At 39.9% G+C, this 19212-nt stretch overlaps 4 protein-coding genes across 14 annotated transcripts in view; 2 read left to right on the top strand and 2 right to left on the bottom strand.

Moving 5' to 3' along the window:
• Window positions 1-64: 64 nt before the first annotated feature.
• cry-dash (cryptochrome DASH) lies at window positions 65-10080 on the bottom strand. 2 transcript variants are annotated; one of them, XM_088402523.1, is made up of 14 exons: window positions 9960-10080; window positions 4562-4734; window positions 4019-4112; window positions 3820-3950; window positions 3549-3697; window positions 3314-3402; window positions 2563-2636; window positions 2402-2491; window positions 2248-2327; window positions 2113-2172; window positions 1890-2047; window positions 1634-1753; window positions 887-1063; window positions 65-309 (listed from the first exon to the last, which is right to left on the bottom strand). In XM_088402523.1, the coding sequence occupies exons 4-14, from the start codon at window positions 3894-3896 to the stop codon at window positions 202-204; spliced, it is 1182 nt and encodes a 393-aa protein (XP_088258649.1). In that variant the 5' UTR covers window positions 3897-3950; window positions 4019-4112; window positions 4562-4734; window positions 9960-10080; the 3' UTR covers window positions 65-201. The 2 variants fall into 2 exon arrangements, with proteins under 2 accessions (XP_088258649.1, XP_088258648.1); XM_088402522.1 differs by lacking the exon at window positions 9960-10080 and adding an exon at window positions 6204-6430.
• LOC148407963 (solute carrier family 22 member 13-like) lies at window positions 5619-11275 on the top strand. Of its 2 annotated transcripts, none has more exons than XM_088402520.1 (11): window positions 5619-5644; window positions 6901-7297; window positions 7380-7483; window positions 7907-8061; window positions 8142-8313; window positions 8405-8525; window positions 9579-9673; window positions 9893-10107; window positions 10693-10801; window positions 10872-11066; window positions 11137-11275. In XM_088402520.1, the coding sequence occupies exons 2-11, from the start codon at window positions 6917-6919 to the stop codon at window positions 11186-11188; spliced, it is 1599 nt and encodes a 532-aa protein (XP_088258646.1). In that variant the 5' UTR covers window positions 5619-5644; window positions 6901-6916; the 3' UTR covers window positions 11189-11275. The 2 variants fall into 2 exon arrangements, with proteins under 2 accessions (XP_088258646.1, XP_088258645.1); XM_088402519.1 differs by lacking the exon at window positions 5619-5644 and adding an exon at window positions 5835-6136.
• Window positions 6930-19212, bottom strand: part of qtrt2 (queuine tRNA-ribosyltransferase accessory subunit 2) — a 56256-nt gene continuing 43973 nt past the window's right edge. For 3 of the 9 annotated variants that reach the window (XR_015863713.1, XR_015863709.1, XR_015863714.1), the window contains 4 exons: window positions 16560-16650; window positions 12533-13160; window positions 10991-11081; window positions 10027-10084 (listed from right to left, as the gene is read on the bottom strand). The gene's annotated coding sequence lies outside the window, so the exon portion shown is untranslated. Of the gene's footprint in view, window positions 7112-10026; window positions 10085-10990; window positions 11082-12532; window positions 13161-16559; window positions 16651-19212 lie in introns of those variants that run through there. The other 6 variants (XR_015863708.1, XR_015863715.1, XR_015863716.1 and 3 more) reach the window with 6 other exon arrangements.
• LOC148407962 (solute carrier family 22 member 13-like) lies at window positions 11941-17490 on the top strand. Its single transcript, XM_088402521.1, has 11 exons — window positions 11941-12005; window positions 12516-12911; window positions 12988-13091; window positions 13364-13518; window positions 14213-14384; window positions 14474-14594; window positions 14709-14803; window positions 14880-15094; window positions 15221-15329; window positions 16441-16635; window positions 16700-17490. Exons 2-11 carry the CDS (start codon window positions 12534-12536, stop codon window positions 16737-16739), a joined length of 1584 nt encoding a protein of 527 aa, XP_088258647.1. The 5' UTR covers window positions 11941-12005; window positions 12516-12533; the 3' UTR covers window positions 16740-17490.

Raw genomic sequence — 19212 nt, 5'->3', positions numbered from 1 at the left:
GGCTGCACAGATGGGTTACCAAAAAAAAAAAAAAGATTTAAACAAAAATGAAATGAAAACTCTCCGGAATGACAGCACCATTTAATCTGACCATTTAAACAAAACAAAACATTCAAATAGGATCATAACTTAAAATATTCTGTGTAACAGAAGAAGGGAAAAGCACTGTGTGGCATTGTGGCAGCTGGTATTGATCCAAGCTCACAAGTTTTTGCTTCTGGAGAAATAGAAATCAACACCTCTGTTGCCGTGCTGTTTGGGGGTGTGAGACGGACCTTTTCTGCCTCTTGGGTACGGCCCGCTTGCATTCTATGAAACAACAAAGCGAGTTTTTGTTAACTGTGTGTGCAACTTTGAGACAAGTTTTATGTACTGCGTGGTAAAAGAGCGAAGATGGTGCTACTAAGACTGCTATATTAGCTTGTTTTGCTAGCGAGCACATTAGCTTGTCTCGCTAGCAAACGACAGGCTAGGTGCTGTGTTTTATATTGGTTATGTTTTCAAATTTTACAATGCATTAGCAGAGTTAAAGTTTGGGGGTTAACTGTGTTTTTCATGTGTGTTGTTTTGAGTAAAGAATTATTTTTTTTTTAAATTGGTTTTCTCATTTTACACTCAATTAGTGGTATAAATGTTTTACGGTTTATAATATTTTGTATTTAGTATTTCGTATTTTTGTGTTATCTGACAAAATAACCGACACCATTGTTTTCAGTCGTTAAAATTACTCAGTAGAAATGAGGATTTTTAACTTAATGGTCTGGTGACATGCCTGCTACATTAGCATTTTGGCTAGCTTGTTTAACTGCTCTTAAAGGACAAAAAGTAAGTTTTAAATTTGGAATTCAGTGCCTGCTGCGATGCGTTTGAAGCACATGCGACTGACCTGTTTCTTGCCAATGTGTCGGCTCCATTCGGGCGCCATGACGACAGGGGTGGGGTAGGTCTCACCTAGGCTGACGTTGGCGTGCGCTAACGCAGCCTTGCTAAGTGTCCACGGCGTGTGCACGTCAGCGCCCCGGATTTTCTGCAGCTCAGGAAGCCAAAGCCGCACGTAGTCGCCCTAAAAATGAGCATCGGGGTTAGAATTCGGAGAATAACATCAATAAGACAACAGTGAGACCATACATCTCATATTCTAACTATGTTTAACTTGGTTCTCAAATGGAGGTATGAGTTCCCCTGAGGTACATGAAGGTACTTCAAGGGGAATGTGAGAATTTGTTTTTCGGATTTAATTCAATGCCCTTTCGTGCCGTGACAGAAGCTGTGCATTTGTCTTATGAAATTAAGAGCAAATCAATTGGAACATGAAGCAAATTGTTCCTCGATTGTGTTGTAGTGACTCCTTTGCAAAACTGTGAGTGCCTTTAAAGGTATGCTTATTTTCATTAGTGACACTTTTTTACAGCAGACCAGTCATAAATAAAACTGATATTATATAACCTATTTTCTGTTGCTGAATAAATCGCTTGTCAAGCTATCACTACAAATGGCACAGCATCTGTTTTCACTTCTTTTTTTTTTTCTTTTCAAATCCAAAAGTGATGAGCTGGTTAGGGTATCGGTATCTTAGTATCGATACATTTTTTTCAACAATTTTCACACCATTAATTACCGCGGGGAAACGTACATTACTGTCGTAGTCGAGTCCTTGCTTGACCATGTTGAACTTCCTGTTCTCCCGGGGGTCATTTCCAATGCCAGCGCTATACAGCCAGTTGCCATAGTTACTGCAGACGTCATAGTCAATCTGTAGAAGGACATTTACACGCAATTAGAAAAACGCTACCGGGAAGAAGTGAAGCCGAAACAAATATGGATTCATCAATGATAATAAAATTATTACTTCATTTTATTAACTCAACACAAAAAAATTCAAGAATTACCAAAAGGGACTCAAAGTACTCGGCTCCCATCCTCCAATCAAGACCAAGATCCTTTGTGAGGAAACTGGCAACGTTCTGGCGCCCTCTGTTGGACATGAAGCCCGTCATGGCCAACTCCCTCATGTTGGCGTCCACAAAGGGGACCCCTGTACGTCCCTCTGGACACAAACAATGATTAAATACTTTGGACAAACATTTATACATGAAATGGAGCTTTGCAAACCTTTCCATGCATTGAAAAGTGTCATGTCAGTCTTCCAGGGAATGCTTTTATCCTGAAGTCCTGTCAAGGAGAAAATACATTTTCTTGACATTTCCTGTCGCATTCATAAAACGGACAAATTGAAGGGTAATTCACCTTTGACTTGAAACAGCCGATTTCCATATTTGAGCGCTACGAATCGGAAGTAATCACGCCACAAAAGCTCAAAAATAACCCTGTGATTAAGACCAACGATAACACATTTAATTATACTAAATTGATTGAAAAAATACGATTGTAATCCACTCACCAATACGTGCTCTGATTGGCAGTTCGCTCCCTCTCGTATCGGCGTATCTGATGATAAATATATCTCGGCGAAACGCAGCCCATTGCCAGCCTGCAGATTGCGCAGCACTGATTAGTAGAAGTCGCTTTCGTTTCCACGAGAGACGTAAAAATAACACTTGCCAGGGTGCGAATTTGGTAGAATAGTCCACGCCCACTAAGCCGTTGCGAGTCTCCTTGTAGACTGCAACTGCGTCCTAACAGAAAAAAAACAAATACAACATTTCTTAACCGTCTTGTTATGTTGTGGGTCAAACTGACCCGTTTACAGTTAAAGTAAATATTGAATGGAGTTTTAAAATAGTGTTTGTATGCATTTTTGTTACAATGCTTTTTGAAATGTTTTGCAACTTTTTTTTTTTCAATAAAAAAGAAAAATACGGGTCAAAATGACCCAAGAGTATTGTTGCTGTGTCTGAGGAGGTAAAAAACAAAAAGTAATAAGAGGATTTGTTAATTAGGATTTCACAAACAAAACAAAAAATAGTTTCTGAAACTTGTGGATAATTTCGCAAGGCCCCGGGTCAAATTGACCCTTGGATGTTATTACTATTCCAGAGAAACTCACGTAACACATTACTTTGTTACTGTTACTTTGATAGGTTTTCAATCTATAAATGTTTCTAGCACTTTTGGATAAATGTATACACCTCCGGGTCATATTGACCCAGCGAGATTATTGCGGTTTTTGAGAAATAAACATATCACTGGTAAAAATGAAACCCTGGATTTAGATTATACACATTTGGGTAACTAAATACGCACCGGGTCAAACTGACCCGGTGATATTATTGTCGTTCCTTGCAAACAAACATAACAGGAGGATTTAAAAGTGATTTATTTACACATTATTATTTGTGTAAAATGAACTTACCGTGTCCCAGAAATAATGCTGAAGTCTGCGCAGCGCCTGACTTTCGCCACCAGTGCACGGAAAAGCGGAGCGAGGGTCATTCAAAGGCTCTGGAAATAAAAATTTAGCATTTTATTTTAGATATTGCATATTATTTTTCCCATCTGGGAATTATATACATCAAAATTCACAAAGAAGTAATTTATGTCAGCTATTTTTTTAATGATTATTTTAACAATATATTGTAGCTGCTTGCCGGTCTGCTGCAGGTCAGCTGCAGTGGGAATGTCTCCCTCTTGAAGCCCCTGTGGAAGCGGCTTCAGACGGTCCGGGGTCGGCAACTCTTGCCTGACCTGACTCTTGGATTCCACTTCCTTCCTGAACTGAGTATAAACATCTGGCAGCCTGGTGTAGAAAAAATGGTTGAATAAGTGGGCTATCATTTCAAATGCTCTGCTCGGTAGATAGTTTTTTCTAGTTGAAATTGTTGACATTTTTTGAATGTTTTAAAAATATGAGGCTCTGACCTGGAAATGTGTGGAAATGGGAGATCGTCTCGGTGGTAGAGCGTGGACCCCCAGCAGGTGTGCACTTGGACCTTCATGCGTGCGCACACATCCTTCACACTTTTCTCCACCACCAGCTCTTCAGAGGTTACCTGTTGCGCAAGTGGTACAAGAATAAATATGACGACGATGATGATGAAGGCCACTGGAGGGCGCCAACCTCTTGGTGGAAAGCGACAGCGCTGACAGATCCCAGTTGCTGGATGAGGTCTGCGACCACTTCTTCCGGTTTGCCCCGTCTTATTACCAGGTTGCTGTCTCACACACGCACATTTTATAAGCTCATCTTATTCCATGCTTGTAATAGCAGAAATAAAAGGAATCTCACAAATCATTCGAATCGTAACTGCGTCAAATCGTAACTAAGTAAGTCAGCAAACCTGTCTAAATTTTATTGTAATCCCTAAATATAAGACTTTTTTTTTTAGCTGTTAGCAGCCAAATGTCTGTTGCACTTCAATTGTTACATTATTTACAATAAAAGCGAGCAGACTGAACCAACGTGTACACATGCAGTAAAATTACTAAAACGTCCTACACAGTAAAAGAAAATACCAGAGTTTTACCTCAAAATTAAGCATGTGTCCTATACACAGGTCTGTCATATATTTGAGGAATTACGTTTTTTTTTTTTTTTTTTTTTTTTACATCCTACCTCCGCCTATATTTAAGCTGTACAAATGCTCCAGCAACAGAAATTCACCTGCCCCTGTTTATCAGCGTGTTCCTGAGATCTCGGATGCTTTCCAGCAGGAAGCGCAGGCGAAAAGCTCCCGTTTTTGGAAGCTTGTACTTGTATGTTCCGACGTAGTGTCTGGGATCGAAGCAGTAGAGAGGCACGATGTGATCTGCGTGCTTTTGTGCGAAGTGGAACAACTAAATGGAGAAGAAAATAGACATCATGAAAAGGGTACTAATACACACTGTGTGGTGTTTCCTCATTGGGAGGTTACATACTCAAAAATGCCCGCAGTAACCAAAATTCATGAAATGTGATCATAAATGAAAGCCCATGCAGTAAAGTTGATTTTTATTATTATTTGTTTTAATTGCTATAGTTTGTCTCGTAGGACTTATAAGGAAAACAAATGCAAGAAAAATAGCAACACAAACCTGTAACAGAAAAAAGTTAGGATCATAAATGTAAATCCACGAGAGTGAAGCAGCAAACCGTGATGAAGCGAGGGAGCACTAAACACACCAAATAACACATGGATGTCAAAGCAATAACCTTATCAGGCTTTTATTTTGAAGTTTTACCTAGGATCGCTAGTTGCTTGGCAAATCTTGACACGTCCAAGAATGGCGCTTTCAAATGCAGTCGGGCATTTCAAATGTTTAGGATAAAACGCCATTGATGCATTATTAAACCATACATTTTAGAATAACATCCAATTCAATTCTAAGTTTGGTTAGTACACATGTTTAAATAAATAAAATCGCTATTTTCTGATTGGTCTGACTTGAAGAAAATTGCACGGAAAAAGTTCTGTTCATAAACAAAAACAAAACACGAAGTTGCGAGGGAACACTGGTCTGCAGATATAGCCAACTTCAAAATTATTGGAACAGGAAAGTAAATCCTTTTGGGTTCTACTAAACATTTGTGTTTCAGATCAAAAGCGAACTATAAGATTCAGAAGGTCAGATTTTATTTGATGATGTTTACATTTAGCTGTTTTAAACAAATCAGGACAAAGCATCTTTTGCTCTGAACACACCCTTTTTTTAATTGAGCAAAAGTATTGGGACGGGCGATATTAGATTACTCCTACGCTTCTTTCAGGTCAGCAATCCAATCTTTCTGTTTAAGTTTATTGGGAACCAAATTTCCAGTCAAATGAAATTTGTCACGCACTCTTCTACTCGTGGACACTAATTTGCATAACCAAAATACTATATTTGCTTTTTCCGCATTCTTTCAGCACCGAAAATATGCAACTGAATGCATGGCCTGCGGTATACGTTACGCTACTATTCATATAACATAGAACGGAGCACTCGCCATCAAGACAACATGCGATGATACGAAAGTTAAGTTTTCCAATGATTATGATCGCCGCATATTTTAGACGGACACGATAAGCAAATTTACAGCGCTGGTCATTTTATTGTGGAAAGCAAGCCGGAACTTTCAACTACTAGCTTAAAAGCTACATTGCGTGAAACTTGCTTATTGCAAAACAGAGCACAACAACAACAAAATATCACCTCCAAAATATCACCAAAATATAAACGTATAAACAAACAGTTTGCCCCCAGAAAAAAATGAAATCGAGTAAGCTCTAAAAGTATATTTTAAATGTTTGTTGTTAACGTAACATGGAGATATTTACAATTCTTACCTCATTGTCGTGGATTCGTAAATCGTTTCTCAATAAACATATAATCGTGCGGGAGGCAGTCATGACTAAGTGTCGATAACTGCCGTGTAGAACCACGACAAGGACCGGTTCCGAAACACAAAGAGCGGTCTGTAAGGAAGCCTCGTTCCCGGGCTGAGGCAGTCTCGTGCGGGCACGTTCTGGTTGAGGAGTCGGTCACGTTGTCAGACACGCGTTTGTGTAACGACACTTTCGTAAGGTGTTTTTTTTTTTTTTTTTTTTTTTTTTAAATTTAGTATGGACTGCTTTGACATAACCTCAGGTGTGAATTAGTACTGTGTGCGTGTGTGTGTGTGTTTTTTTAAATAATGCAAAAATGCCTTGACAAAACTTCTGTCGTGAATAAGTGCCGTAAAAATAAAATTGACCTGATTTGTCTCTTTCTTAAAAGCGTACTTGTGTGTCATTTTTGTTTGTTCCTTTGTCCACCACTGCAAAGTAATTGGACCAATCAGATTTTGTCCTTGCATGATAAATACCTTAATACACGACTTTAATATGGACTCAAAACAAAAAAAATAATAAAAATATCGCTGTCAAATTCTCAGATTTGAATGCAGTTATAAATGCAGATTTGCATGTTAAAAAAAACCCCACAGACGTCAGTTCAATGATTAACTGGGATTGAAAAAGTTTTCCTTTGCATGTTGTTTTGCAGCAGAGAACATTTCACCATGAGCACCTTCGCTCAGATCCTCAAGGAGATTGGCGAGTTTGGCTTGTTCCAGAAGCGCCTGGTGGCGGCCTTGTGCATCCCCAGCATCTTTGTGGCCTTCGACACCATCGGCCACGTCTTCGCGGGCCTCGACTTCCCGAACTACTGCAACACGGATTGGATCCTGGAGCGGGCGGAGGAGTCCAACCTGACCCTGGAGAGACAGAAGGAGCTCACCATCCCCGTAAATCCAGATGGAAGCTTTAAGAGCTGCCTCATGTTCACGCCGGTGGACTCCAACCTGGGAACCATTGAGCTGTACGGCCTAAACAAGACCACGAGATGCCTCAACGGATCTGAGTTTGAGGTGCCAACTGGGGCGTCTAGCATTGTGACAGAGGTGAGACAAGGATGGTCACCATGGCAACGCTGAATTGCACATAGCCCATTTTTGTCATGTTTTCGCTGTGTTTCTTCGCCAGTTTGATCTGGCCTGTGACAGGAGCACGTTGATCGAGGTGTCTCAGTCTATTTACATGGCCGGACTTATGATTGGAGTCCTGGTGTCTGGCACCATGGCTGACAGGTACAACTAAGGTCTACCCTGAAGGACATGACATGTTTTGCGTGTCCAAACCAATAAAAACACGGAATTTTTGTGATGTCGCCCACTTCTGGGAGATGATTGGACAAAGCTCATACGTATTATTTTAGAGAACTTTTTTCAAAGTCTAGTGTGCCTCCAGTGGACATTCATGGAAATGTGGTGCAGTTTAGTGATGCGGTATCACTAGTGCTTGCAGAGTTGACTCAACAGGTCGCCTCTGAAAATAACAAGATGGCAAACGCTGTTTTTTTGTTTTGTTTTGTTTACTTTCTTGGCATGCATGGAGGAGAATTTGGTCTTTGGCTAGCAGATATAAATATTACATAGTATATTAGACGGACAGAAAAGAATACTGTATTGTTCCAGTTGCTAATGCTATTTTTTGCAATTTTTTCTTTTCAGAATTGGTCGTCGTATCGTGGTCTTGCTCTCCCACCTTCTTCTTCTCTTGTTTGGCGTCAGTGCTGCGTTCTCCCCCAACATCTATGGGTATTTTGTTTTCAAGTTCCTGTGTGGGGCGTCCACGGGGGGAATTCTCACCAATGCTTTCGTGATAGGTGAGTGACAAAAAAAAAAAAATCCCGTAAAGTTGCTATTTCTTTTCCAACTTAATTCCAGCCTTGTTGTTTCACCCAAGGTGGTGAGTGGTGCGAGTCGTCCAGGTTCGGCTTTTGCACCATCGTCATTCAGGGTTTTTATTCCGTGGGTCTCTTACTGTTGGCTGGTCTGGCCTATTTCATTCGGGACTGGAGGATCCTCCAGCTGGCCCTCTACAGCCCTCTTCTTCTAGTCCTAGCAATATTTTACTGGTTGGCACATGACACTCCGGTACTCATTTATAACGTTCGAGTGAGAAGATACAACAAGCTAATGTGCACGTCGTACTTTTGAACCCGTCAGGGTTCTACCAGAATCGGCCCGCTGGCTCATCACTCAAGGCAGAACGGAGGAGGCCGTGAAGGAAGTGTGCAAAGCGGCAAAAGTCAACGGGAGGGAAGTGTCGCAAGATTTGCTGGACAAGGTTAACACCCACGCTAGCATCAAACATCTTCCGTGCCTTAAAAGGGAACCCAAAAGATTTCTGATCAATAATAAGGAACTTTAGGCGGTACTGCAGATTTTAAATAAAACAAACATGCAGATACCTTTTCTAAATACTTATTGAATGAATGAAATGTTTCAGGAAAATATAAAAAAAATAAAGTTCATATGACAAGTTTTATGTTCAGTAGGTTATTCAATTTGAATATTTTAAAAGCCCCCTCATCCCATAGGAGAATGGTTGGACCCAACTTGACACGTGCCACCTCTCGTTACCTGAAAAGTTAATGATTGATTTTTGGGAACACATCTCTACTATGATGCTAAAAGAGGACACTTTATAAATTGAATATTTTTCTGTGGACAAATATTTATTCATAATTATTTATTTAGCGAACAGGTCTGACACTTTGTTAATTATTTTTTGTGGTTGAATATTTATGAATAATTAAGTTAATGACTTCTTTTTGCGAAGAGAGCTCTACTGTAATCCCAAAAGAGGACTCTTTGTTCCTATTTTTCTGTGGAGAAATATTTATTAATAATTATTTATTTTCAAGAGCAGGGACGACACTTTATGTTGATTTTTTTTTTTTGTGGGCAAAATTTATTTATAATTTTTTCTTTTTGGTAACAGATCTTTTCTGTGAATCAAAAAAAGACACTTTATGTTGATTTTGTGGACCAATAGAAATGAAGTTTGAAAGGTTCTAAAGTTTAACAAATCTGACACTGATGGCATGTTTTAAGTCTCTTTTTTTTTAACCCAAAAATGCTTTGCACTGATTAAGGTGTACTTGTCTGAAAACATATTTTCACTGGGGGTACATCACTGAAAATCATTGATCATTTGGTACTAGCCATTTTTAGGGATTCATTTCACCCAAAACATATGGGAAAAAATAATAAGTACCTGGGATGACATTTCTGAGTTTGTGAAAAACGTTCAAATATGCCTTTAGGATTGAATGAGTTGTGCAAATTTGTGTCCAAAAAAAATGCATGAAGTATAATATCATGCTGACATGTTTAGATGGAAACACATGAGACGCGCAACAAAGGCAGCATGTTGGACATCTTCAGGATACCATATCTACGGAGAAGATCGCTCGTCACGTGCTACATCTGGTGAGTATTTAACACCTGACTGTGCACCGCGCTCAACGTTCTCTACCATTGACGGCAATGCACGTCAAATATCCATTTTTACAAAGTGGACTTCAGCGAACGTATTCACTACCATTGACAACTACGTATATGAACAAAAAAAAAAATATTTGGAGGGGGTTGGCAAGTAACTGAGATAAAAATAAAGAAATAATGAGTGATCTTCGATGGGTATTGCAGGTTTGCGGTCAGCTTGTTGTACTACGGCCTGAGTCTTAACGTTGGCAATTTCGGACTGGACATCTACCTGACCCAGGTCATCTTTGGACTGGTGGAGCTTCCCGCACGTATGGCCTCCGTGCCGCTCATCGGGCGCTTCGGGAGACGACGGTTCGAGGCCAGCTTGTTGATGTTTGCAGGGGCGACTTGCCTCTGTATTATTGCCGTGCCCAAAGGTAACAAAAATACGTTAAGTTTTTGACGTGTTTTTATCCCGATGAGAAATGACTTTACAAATTTTTCTTAACGTTATCACACTTTTTCCTTAAAATAAAATCCAAATCTGACTTCACTTGCAAAGTATTCAACTCAAATAAACTAACTCATACTCAAAAATATTATTTTAAATAAAAAGGCAATCTTTTTGTCCCTAAAAAAAAGAAAACTTTTTTTTAAATCCTAGAAATATACAACATAAAAAAAATCATCAATATGAAATTAAATAAATTGAAGTCAAATACGTTTTTTTTTTGGAGTGGAGCTGTCACTCTTGACGAATTCCTAACATAAGCCAATTGAGCACTGTAGTGACAACTGTGACCATTGGAGGGCAGTGTTTTCACATTTACAACACAGCTCTTACCTACATCAACTCTAAATGAAATAGTGAATAATGAAATGAAATGATGAAAATAAATAATGAAATATGACTATTCATGTAATATGAATTTAATATCTCAAAAATGACCTGACTTTTTCTCAGATACAACATTATATATATATATATATATATTTGTAATATTTTTGCCTACTCATTTTAGATCATTCTGTGGTGGTGACGGTCATAGCCGTATTTGGGAAATGCGCATCCACTGCCTGCTTCACCACCATGTATGTTTACACGGCCGAGTTGTACCCCACCACTGTAAGGTAGGCACCCCTCAAAATGTCATTCGTTTGTGCTAGTAGCAAAGCACTCTGTTGGCTTTCTGTGTGCTAGGCAGAGTGGCATAGGTTTCAACTCCATGTGCGCTCGCATGGGGGGCATTTTGGCCCCCTTGATCAGGCTCCTGGGAGCCTACCATGATGCCAGTCCCATGCTGGTGTATGGAATCCTACCTGCTATTGCAGGCGGTCTCTGTCTGCTGCTGCCGGAGACCCTCAACACAGAACTTCAGGAATACACCCAGCAAAGGTAACTTGACCGATCCTTTGAAAATCAGGAACAAATTTTGTATTAAATATCACTTTTTTTTTTTATTCAGGAGGATTAACAAGGCATACGAAGAAGAAGGAGGCAAAAGCACAGCATTGTAAACGATACGGGCGATTAAGCAACAGAAGCTCAACACAAAGTGCCAGAGGATTTTCTCAACCTTTGTTACAATCATTGTGATTAGATTTTTTTTAATAAACTTTTTAAAAAAACCAACAAGCAATTGTAGTAGAGAAATAAATTCTACATTATCTTTAATAGTGCTATTGTTTATTGTTTATATGCATACACACAATTTATTTTCATCATTTTTTCAGATATAAAAAAAACCCTGATTTGGCTCTTTGTTCTTTGTTCCTGTGCATAGAGAGAACGTACTTAATGAAACACTGCCCCCTAATGGAGGGGGGACAATCCTTCAACTGCGTAAATGGTCACGCATGGGTGCCAAGTCCATTGAAAAATGCGAATCGGCTCCAAACTATTTTGATTGCGGTTTTTTTTAATTTTTTTGTTTCGCGTTTTCAACTCCACTTACAGTCCGAGCCAAGTTTTTAAGCATGCGTTGGTCACATGTGTTTGTCAAACCACAATTGGTCGCGTGGGGTGTTTGTACATCCTAATCGAAGAAATTTACAAGGTTAATCATACAACTGGTTCAATGAGACGGGAAAATAATTAGAATTTGAGAGCAACTGCAACATTAAAAAAAAGGGACAAATGCAGGGTTAATATGGCGGAGTCATATTACAAATTAATTAAAAACTGGTTAAAAAACAAATACAACAAGGCGAATCGCAAGTTGCTTTATTTACACACCAAACTGGCAAAAGCTGATTAGTGTTAGTGTATTGCCACACATGCTACACAAACAGTTATTGACTTGTTTTTCAGTTCCATTTTTGGCCATTTCAATCGGTGAGTGGTTTCGTTCAAATATTGAAGTTGCTGGGTGGAAAACAACCTTTTGGGGAATTTTCTGCCATTTTAACATCGTCAATCTTGGAAGTGTTACTATTCTTTTTCTCTATTGTCTTTTTTTTTTTTTTTTGCTTCTGTCAGCAGGTATTTGCTCAAATATTGATTTTGATTATGTAAAGTGTCTAAGGACAAACTATTGTGGTGTAGTGAGTTGCTCCTGCTTAAAAGTGGGATTTTTATGATCGTTATTCGCAGACGTCCGCCAATTCATGTATGAAAGGTTTTAGGGCCGGCTGGATTTTGCACTTGCTTGATAAAGATGTTAATAAATGACCATGGTTCCAACTGTAATGTAAAAAAAGGGCATTTTGGTCAACGCTTGTCAGCAGTTTCTCACTTTCGAGTACAGTAATGAAACAGCAGATTTGGATCATAAAAACCACACATGTCAGTTTAAACATTAACAGTAGGGATTGAAAAGGCTTCGCTTTGCACGTTGTTCGACAGTCCGCCGAGCGTCTCACCATGAGTACCTTCGCGGAGATCCTCAAGGAGATCGGCGAGTTCGGCTGGTTCCAGAAGCGCTTGGTGGCCGCCTTGTGCATCCCCAACATTTTCGTTGCCTTCGACATCATCAGTCAGGTGTTCACCACGCTCGACTTCCCCAACTACTGCAACACGGACTGGATCCTGGACCGGGCGGATGCCAATCTGACCCTGGAAAGACAAAAGGAGCTCACCATCCCCTTAGGTCCAGATGGAAGCTTCGAAAGCTGCCTCATGTTCACGCCGGTGGACTACGACCTGGAAACCATCGAGCTCTACGGCCTGAATAAGACCAGCGGCTGCCTTAATGGATCAAAGCTTGAGGTGCCAGCTGGAGCGTCCAGCATTGTGACCGAGGTGAGATGGGGATGGTCGCCACGGTAACAAGTGAATTGGTCGTTTTTGTCATGCTCTCTTTTGTTTTCTCCATCAGTTTAATCTGGTGTGTGAGAGTAGGACTTTGATTGAGGCGTCTCAGTCCATTTACATGGCCGGACTTCTGATTGGGGCCTTGGTGACGGGCGCCATGGCTGACAGGTACTTTGCACGGTTGACGTTACAGCACCGCTTCTCATTTAAGTCACCGATGGAACTGACATGAGCTGCCTGAAAAAAATGAAGAAAAAAAAAAAACAATGACAAAGGGAGGATACGGAATGGGAGTCTGACGGGTCATCTTTCAGTTCTCGCAGATAAAAAGAAAGAAATCCGGTACCTAGGTTTGGCTTACATTTGGTCCACAGTGGTTCTGAAACTTAAACCCTGTTTAGCAATGCTTTGCTTCATGATATATTTTTTTTATTTTTTAGGTTTGGTCGGCGCTTTGTGGTCTTGCTCAGCATTCTTTTTCTTTGTGGGTTCGGTGTCAGTGCTGCGTTCTCTCCCAACGTCTATGTTTATATTGTTCTCAAGTTCCTGTGTGGCGTGTCCATGGCGGGAATCCTAACCAACTCCTTTGTGATAGGTGAGTGGCGTGTGGCCGTGACATTGCATTTGGGTTTTGCCACTAAAAATAATTTAGACTCTGAAGACGTTTTTTTCGCACTATAAATTATATTTCGGACTAAAAAAACTATAAACCAATAAAGAGCTCACAAAAAATTTGCCATGTATAAACTGCACCGGACTATAATCCGCAAATTCTAACATCAGATATTTTCGCAGAAAGATAGTATATGGACGTTTTTAATTTGTAGTTTTATTAATGTGTTTAGAAATTAGAGCAGCTGCAACATCATTGATAAAAAAATCGAAACACTCGGATTGTAAGAATACTGCACCAACACAACAGTATAATGTCTGATTGTGTTTACTAGTGAGAGTCCCCCTGGTGGTGAATAAAATAGTTCAACCTCAAAATCAAAGCTTAAATAGTATCTCCTTGTGTTTACCTGGAGATTGCCCCCTGGTGGCAACTTAAACCCTTGAAAGATGAGTGAAAATGCTAAACGCTTGTCACTGAAATACTTCATGAAAACACACTTCCTAAAGCCTTGCGTTTACACAAGTGATAAGAGAGCGATAACGCTTCTTAGTTCAAAGTCTTCAAAGTCCGCTGGATTGTTTTCAATTGTGTCTTTTTCAGCGGCGGACGTAAACATTTTTCCACGCTCATCTGTTCTTTTCAACGCCGAATTTCATCTTGCGTTTCACTAAAGGTGGAGAGTGGTGCGAGTCATCTAAGTTTGCCTTCTGCACCATCATCAGCCACAGTTTTTATCCCATCGGTCTCATGCTGTTAGCGGGGATGGCCTATTTCATCCGTGATTGGAGGATCCTCCAACTGGCCCTCTATGGCCCTCTTCTTCCTGTCCTGGCCATGTATTACTGGTGGGTTCCATCACGTGACACCTGGCCAATCACTGGTCATTTTTGCGTGAAAAAAGCCAATGTACACGTGGTACTTTTGAACCTGTCAGGGTTCTCCCGGAATCGGCTCGCTGGCTCATCACTCAAGGCAGAAAGGAAGAGGCCATGAAGGAGGTGTGCAGAGCGGCAAAGGTCAACGGGAGAAAAATTTCAAAAGACCTACTGGACAAGGTTACCCCCCGACACGAACCTCAAGCATCACGCACGCCCCAAATTCATACAGAAGCACCTAACTAACCGCGGAACGAAAAAAACTCAAAAAGTGGTTTCCCGTTACGTGTGTAGATGGATGTGGATGAGCCGTCCAACAAAGGAAGCATGTTGGACATTTTCAGGATGCCGTATCTGAGAAAACGAGCACTCTGCATGGGCTACGTCTGGTGAGGATAACACCGCAAAGCTCCCTAAACGCAACACGAGAGCTAAATGAAATACGTTTCTCAATGCGCGCAACAGGTTTGGAATTAGCGTGATGTACTACGGGCTGAGCTTGAACGTTGGCAGCTTCGGACTGGACATCTACCTGACGCAGTTCATCTTCGGTCTGGTGGAGACTCCCGCCCGTCTCGGCTCTTTGCCGCTCATCGGGCGCTTCGGGAGGCGCCGGTGTGAAGCCGGATTGCTGTTGCTCGGAGGGACCGCTTGCCTCGCCATTATGGCCGTGCCCAAGGGTAACGAGAAAATACCGTCGACTACATAAGGCTACGTTCACACTCCTTCACGCTTCTTGAAGATGTGACTTCCTATAAATATACTATTTACGCATTTTTTTTTAATATTCTTCGGTGTTATTTCAGATCTTCCCATCATTGTGACGGTCATAGCCATATTTGGGAAATTTGCCTCCACCGGCTGCTACTGCATCGTATATGTTTACACGGCGGAGCTGTACCCTACCTCACTAAGGTAAGGTCCGTCTTAGATAACCTCCAAGGTTTCAAAGTATAGCTACAGCTAGTAAATATTTGACGCAGATATCACACGATCCGGATTTGTGGGGCCGATGGGAAAGTTAAAAAACAAACAAACTATAACTGATCCGATCACACGACGGAGCAATATGTCTATTTAAACAATTGGTGACATTTCTGCGTGTACAGTAAATATTTATATGTTTAAAATTAAGCATGTTCGACATGGTTAAACAATCTCTGCCGTGCACAAGTAAAAACATCAATGATCTCTAGAAGGCATTCAAAAACTAGCCAGACATAAAGTGAAAGTTCAGTCAGGTCAAACAAAAATAAACAAATGGACGACAAAACTTCGGTATATTGTAATTAAATTATTTTGCAGCGCCAAGTAAAAGGCTGTTACTATTTAATAATCTTAGAAGTGACAATTGTATTTCATTGAAAAAAAATGCATTAAAGTATATTGCAAAACCACTTTGTTTTTGTCATGTGGAATATGATTGCAATAAAGTAAAAATTTTCATCATTTTCTTTTAGTTTCAGACACTTTGGTGCACTTGCTTCTTTTTTTCCATTTTAGACTAAGCTGTAACCCGTATAAACGCAATAAAAATAATTAACAGTTGTTGAAAGTTGATTTATATTGCGTTTTTCTGTAGTTAATGTTAAAAAAAATACGTGTAGGTATGCTTAAACAATTTTCATCAATAATAATCGTATTTATAGTCAGTGCGTTGACTAGGGGGAGTGGGGGGGCGGGGCACAAAAAGTTCTCTTTTCTAGGGGGGGCCTGGCAAAATATATTTGAGAAACCCTGCCCTAATATATTATTTACCAGTGTGAAATGGCATTGAGTTTCTCACCTGATTCATAAATTATACCGCTACAGTAAAACGGCAACTACGGTAAAAATCCGTGACCGTGGCTTTAAAAGGCGGGGCCGAGACTTGTGATTGATGTGGGTGTCAGCAAATGAGTGTTAAGTTGCCTAATGTGAGCCCCCTTTTTTTTTTGCATTATTCTAATCCTTTAATCTTCTCAGTTACATGGGTGCAGAAACGACGTTAAATAAAAAGAAATGTTGAATTTTTGTGTGTTGCTAGGCAGAGCGGTGTAGGTTTGAACTCCATGTGCGCTCGTGTGGGAGGCATCCTGGCCCCTCTTATAAGGCTCCTTGGCAACTATCATGACACCCTGCCCATGCTGGTGTACGGCATCGTACCTGTTAGTGCAGTGGGACTCTGTCTGCTGCTGCCAGAGACTCTCAACGCTGAACTTCAGGAAAATGTTGCACTCAAGTGAGTTGAGGAACTCTACAGAAACAGATGTTTTTTCTTAACGTATTTATTTTTTTTTGTTTAGGAGGATTGATACAAATAATGAAAAGGCTGAAGACGAATGAAGCAAAAGCGAAACTTTGTGGTTTACAGTTTAAGGAAGATTACAGGCGTTTGCTCTGTTGTCATGGCAACATTAGGTCATCAACGCAGAGTACCAGAGGATTTTGTCCAACACATTTTGTTACAACCTCTTGTCTTTTTTTAAAATGGAAACGTGAGACCCTCTTCATTTGTGTCCATTGTAGGGGACATTGGTTTTCGGTCTAGATGTTTTGACACATTGAGCTACACATCAAAGTTCTAGTTTGAAGACATACTGGCCTCTTCTATGGATGTCTCAGACACAAAATGGACACAACAAGGGACACAAAAGAATAGACTGGGTCTCAGGAGGATATTGGAGCACGACACACGAGGTGGTCATGATGTACACTGCACAAAATGTTCGGAATATTTGCTTGGAATTTGCACTGTGACCTTTACAGTTGAAAAAAGGACAAAGTGTTAAAACACTGAATAGTTAGACATTTGAAAGTTTAAAAGTCAAAAGTCACCTGTAAGGCTTTGAAATTTTGCCAAAAATGTGAATATTTTTTACTTTTCTTGTGCGCACAATATACTAATTTGTGGGTTTGATATCAGAGCCACAAACTTGGACATCTGCTTAAATTTTTTCTCTTGACGTATTTGCTGACAAAACAGCGCAAGAATGATAATAACATTATTTATTTGTATATTATATGTTAAGCTTACTTCCTGGCCACATGATTATTTTGTTAGTTTACCATTTTTGTGGGAAGTCATTAATGAAGATGGAGAATGACAGAGGATCTAAAGATGAACCTTGAGGTACACCTGTCAATATACTTTTAATAAAATTGTAATTTTGTGCACGTTGTATCAATTTTGTGGCTTTGTCATGGCAAGAAGTCCGTAGAAACTGAACGTATGTCCTCCGCACTCCTGCCTATAAAGAGGTTTTAATTTCATGTAAATCTTAGGACCTCTTCGCACCCATCAAAGGTGCAATTAAACAGCAGAGCAATCTTTAGTCACCTATTCAAAAAAATGTGTCTTTAATTAGCAAGATACAATGTATGTTCCACGTGGTTGCTATAGGTAACATAATTACTCTACATGTAGCAATCCATCAAGCTAACATGAATAAATTCCAAGTGAGCACTTAATATGCAGTAACACAAAAAAGATTACCTCACACTATCGAGATTTTTGAAGAAAAATTCAGAGGAATAGGCCTTTTTTGTACATGGGAAAAGTAGAATTTATTCAGAAATATTAGCAAAACGAAATGTTGCATTTATGTCTGAAATACGCCACAAAACTTAAATTGTGTGTTAACAGACATTTATGAAAGTGATGAAAAACGGATTATTCCGATTTTTAGAGGTGAAGTAGTTATTTTTTTCTTTCCCCAAACCCAGTAGCTAATTATGGAAAATTTCTGCAATGCATTGAAATATGATAGGTCAAGTGTTTGATAAACGTTTGGCCAGTAGATGGCAGCAAAATTCCAAGCTAGACTGACAATTTAATGGCCCATGCACGATTGGAAAAACAGCTTTTACTTATTTTAAACAACACACACACACACACACGCACGCACACACACACACTCCACCTCATCTATCACCAAGTCGATTTTGGGGTGAAAATTACACAATCGTCGTTTTCCTCCCTTTTCACACGCACGGGTGAGATTGATTGGTTGACTTGAAGACTGCCAGACGCACAAAGAGCAGCGCAAGACAGATTACACTTCAGCACCATTTTCCAAACGAGGGTTTGTTATTGCTGTGGAGGATGTTCTCCAGCTGAAAGAAGGATGACTCGGATTTCCAAGGTCATCCGGACACTTGAACGCGACTTAAAACACGGCGTGGACTGGTGAAAAATGAACAATTGTGTGCGTTTGTCACTGTCATGCCGCGGCAATCTTTCCCGAACTTTAGAAGCCGTGCACCACCTTTGACATCCTTGTACACATACTTAAAGTCAAAAGAAAGACTTTTGGATGCTTGTACTTTTAGTCTATCAACTTCCTGACAAAAAGTGGGCACCATTCAACTCACTCTCGCCAGCACAGACTACAAAAGTCCAAATTTTGGGGGAAAAATGGTTGTCATTTTTTTTTTTTTTACAGATGTGTGCTGAAGTAGTGGTAAAATATTGGTTATCAAATGTTTTTTTATGAATGAGCTGAAGCTATCGAGTATTTTGGTATTTGGATATCTAACAAAATTCTATCAAATAATTGGGTAATGCGATATCAATAAAATGTATTTTTTTTAAACTTAATTTTGAATTATATCAAGCAGTAGACAATTTTGCTTCCGCACAATAAGATACTTCAATTTAAACTGTTTTCATAAATAGGGCACACTGCATTATAAGGTGCATAGAATAGAAGCTACCGTAGTGGCTGAGGTTGCGTTATGCATCCACTAGATGGAGCTGCGCTAAAGGGAAAGTCAATAAAAACGTGTCTAAGAACTCAGCTAAGTCAGTCAAACTTTC

The sequence above is a fragment of the Hippichthys cyanospilos genome, chromosome 19, assembly GCF_059441005.1.
Source record: "Hippichthys cyanospilos isolate Australia breed blue-spotted pipefish chromosome 19, RoL_Hcya_1.0, whole genome shotgun sequence".
NCBI classification, from domain to species: domain Eukaryota; kingdom Metazoa; phylum Chordata; class Actinopteri; order Syngnathiformes; family Syngnathidae; genus Hippichthys; species Hippichthys cyanospilos.
Note: the sequence above shows the minus strand (reverse complement) of the source record. Positions and strands in the feature narration are given on the sequence as shown.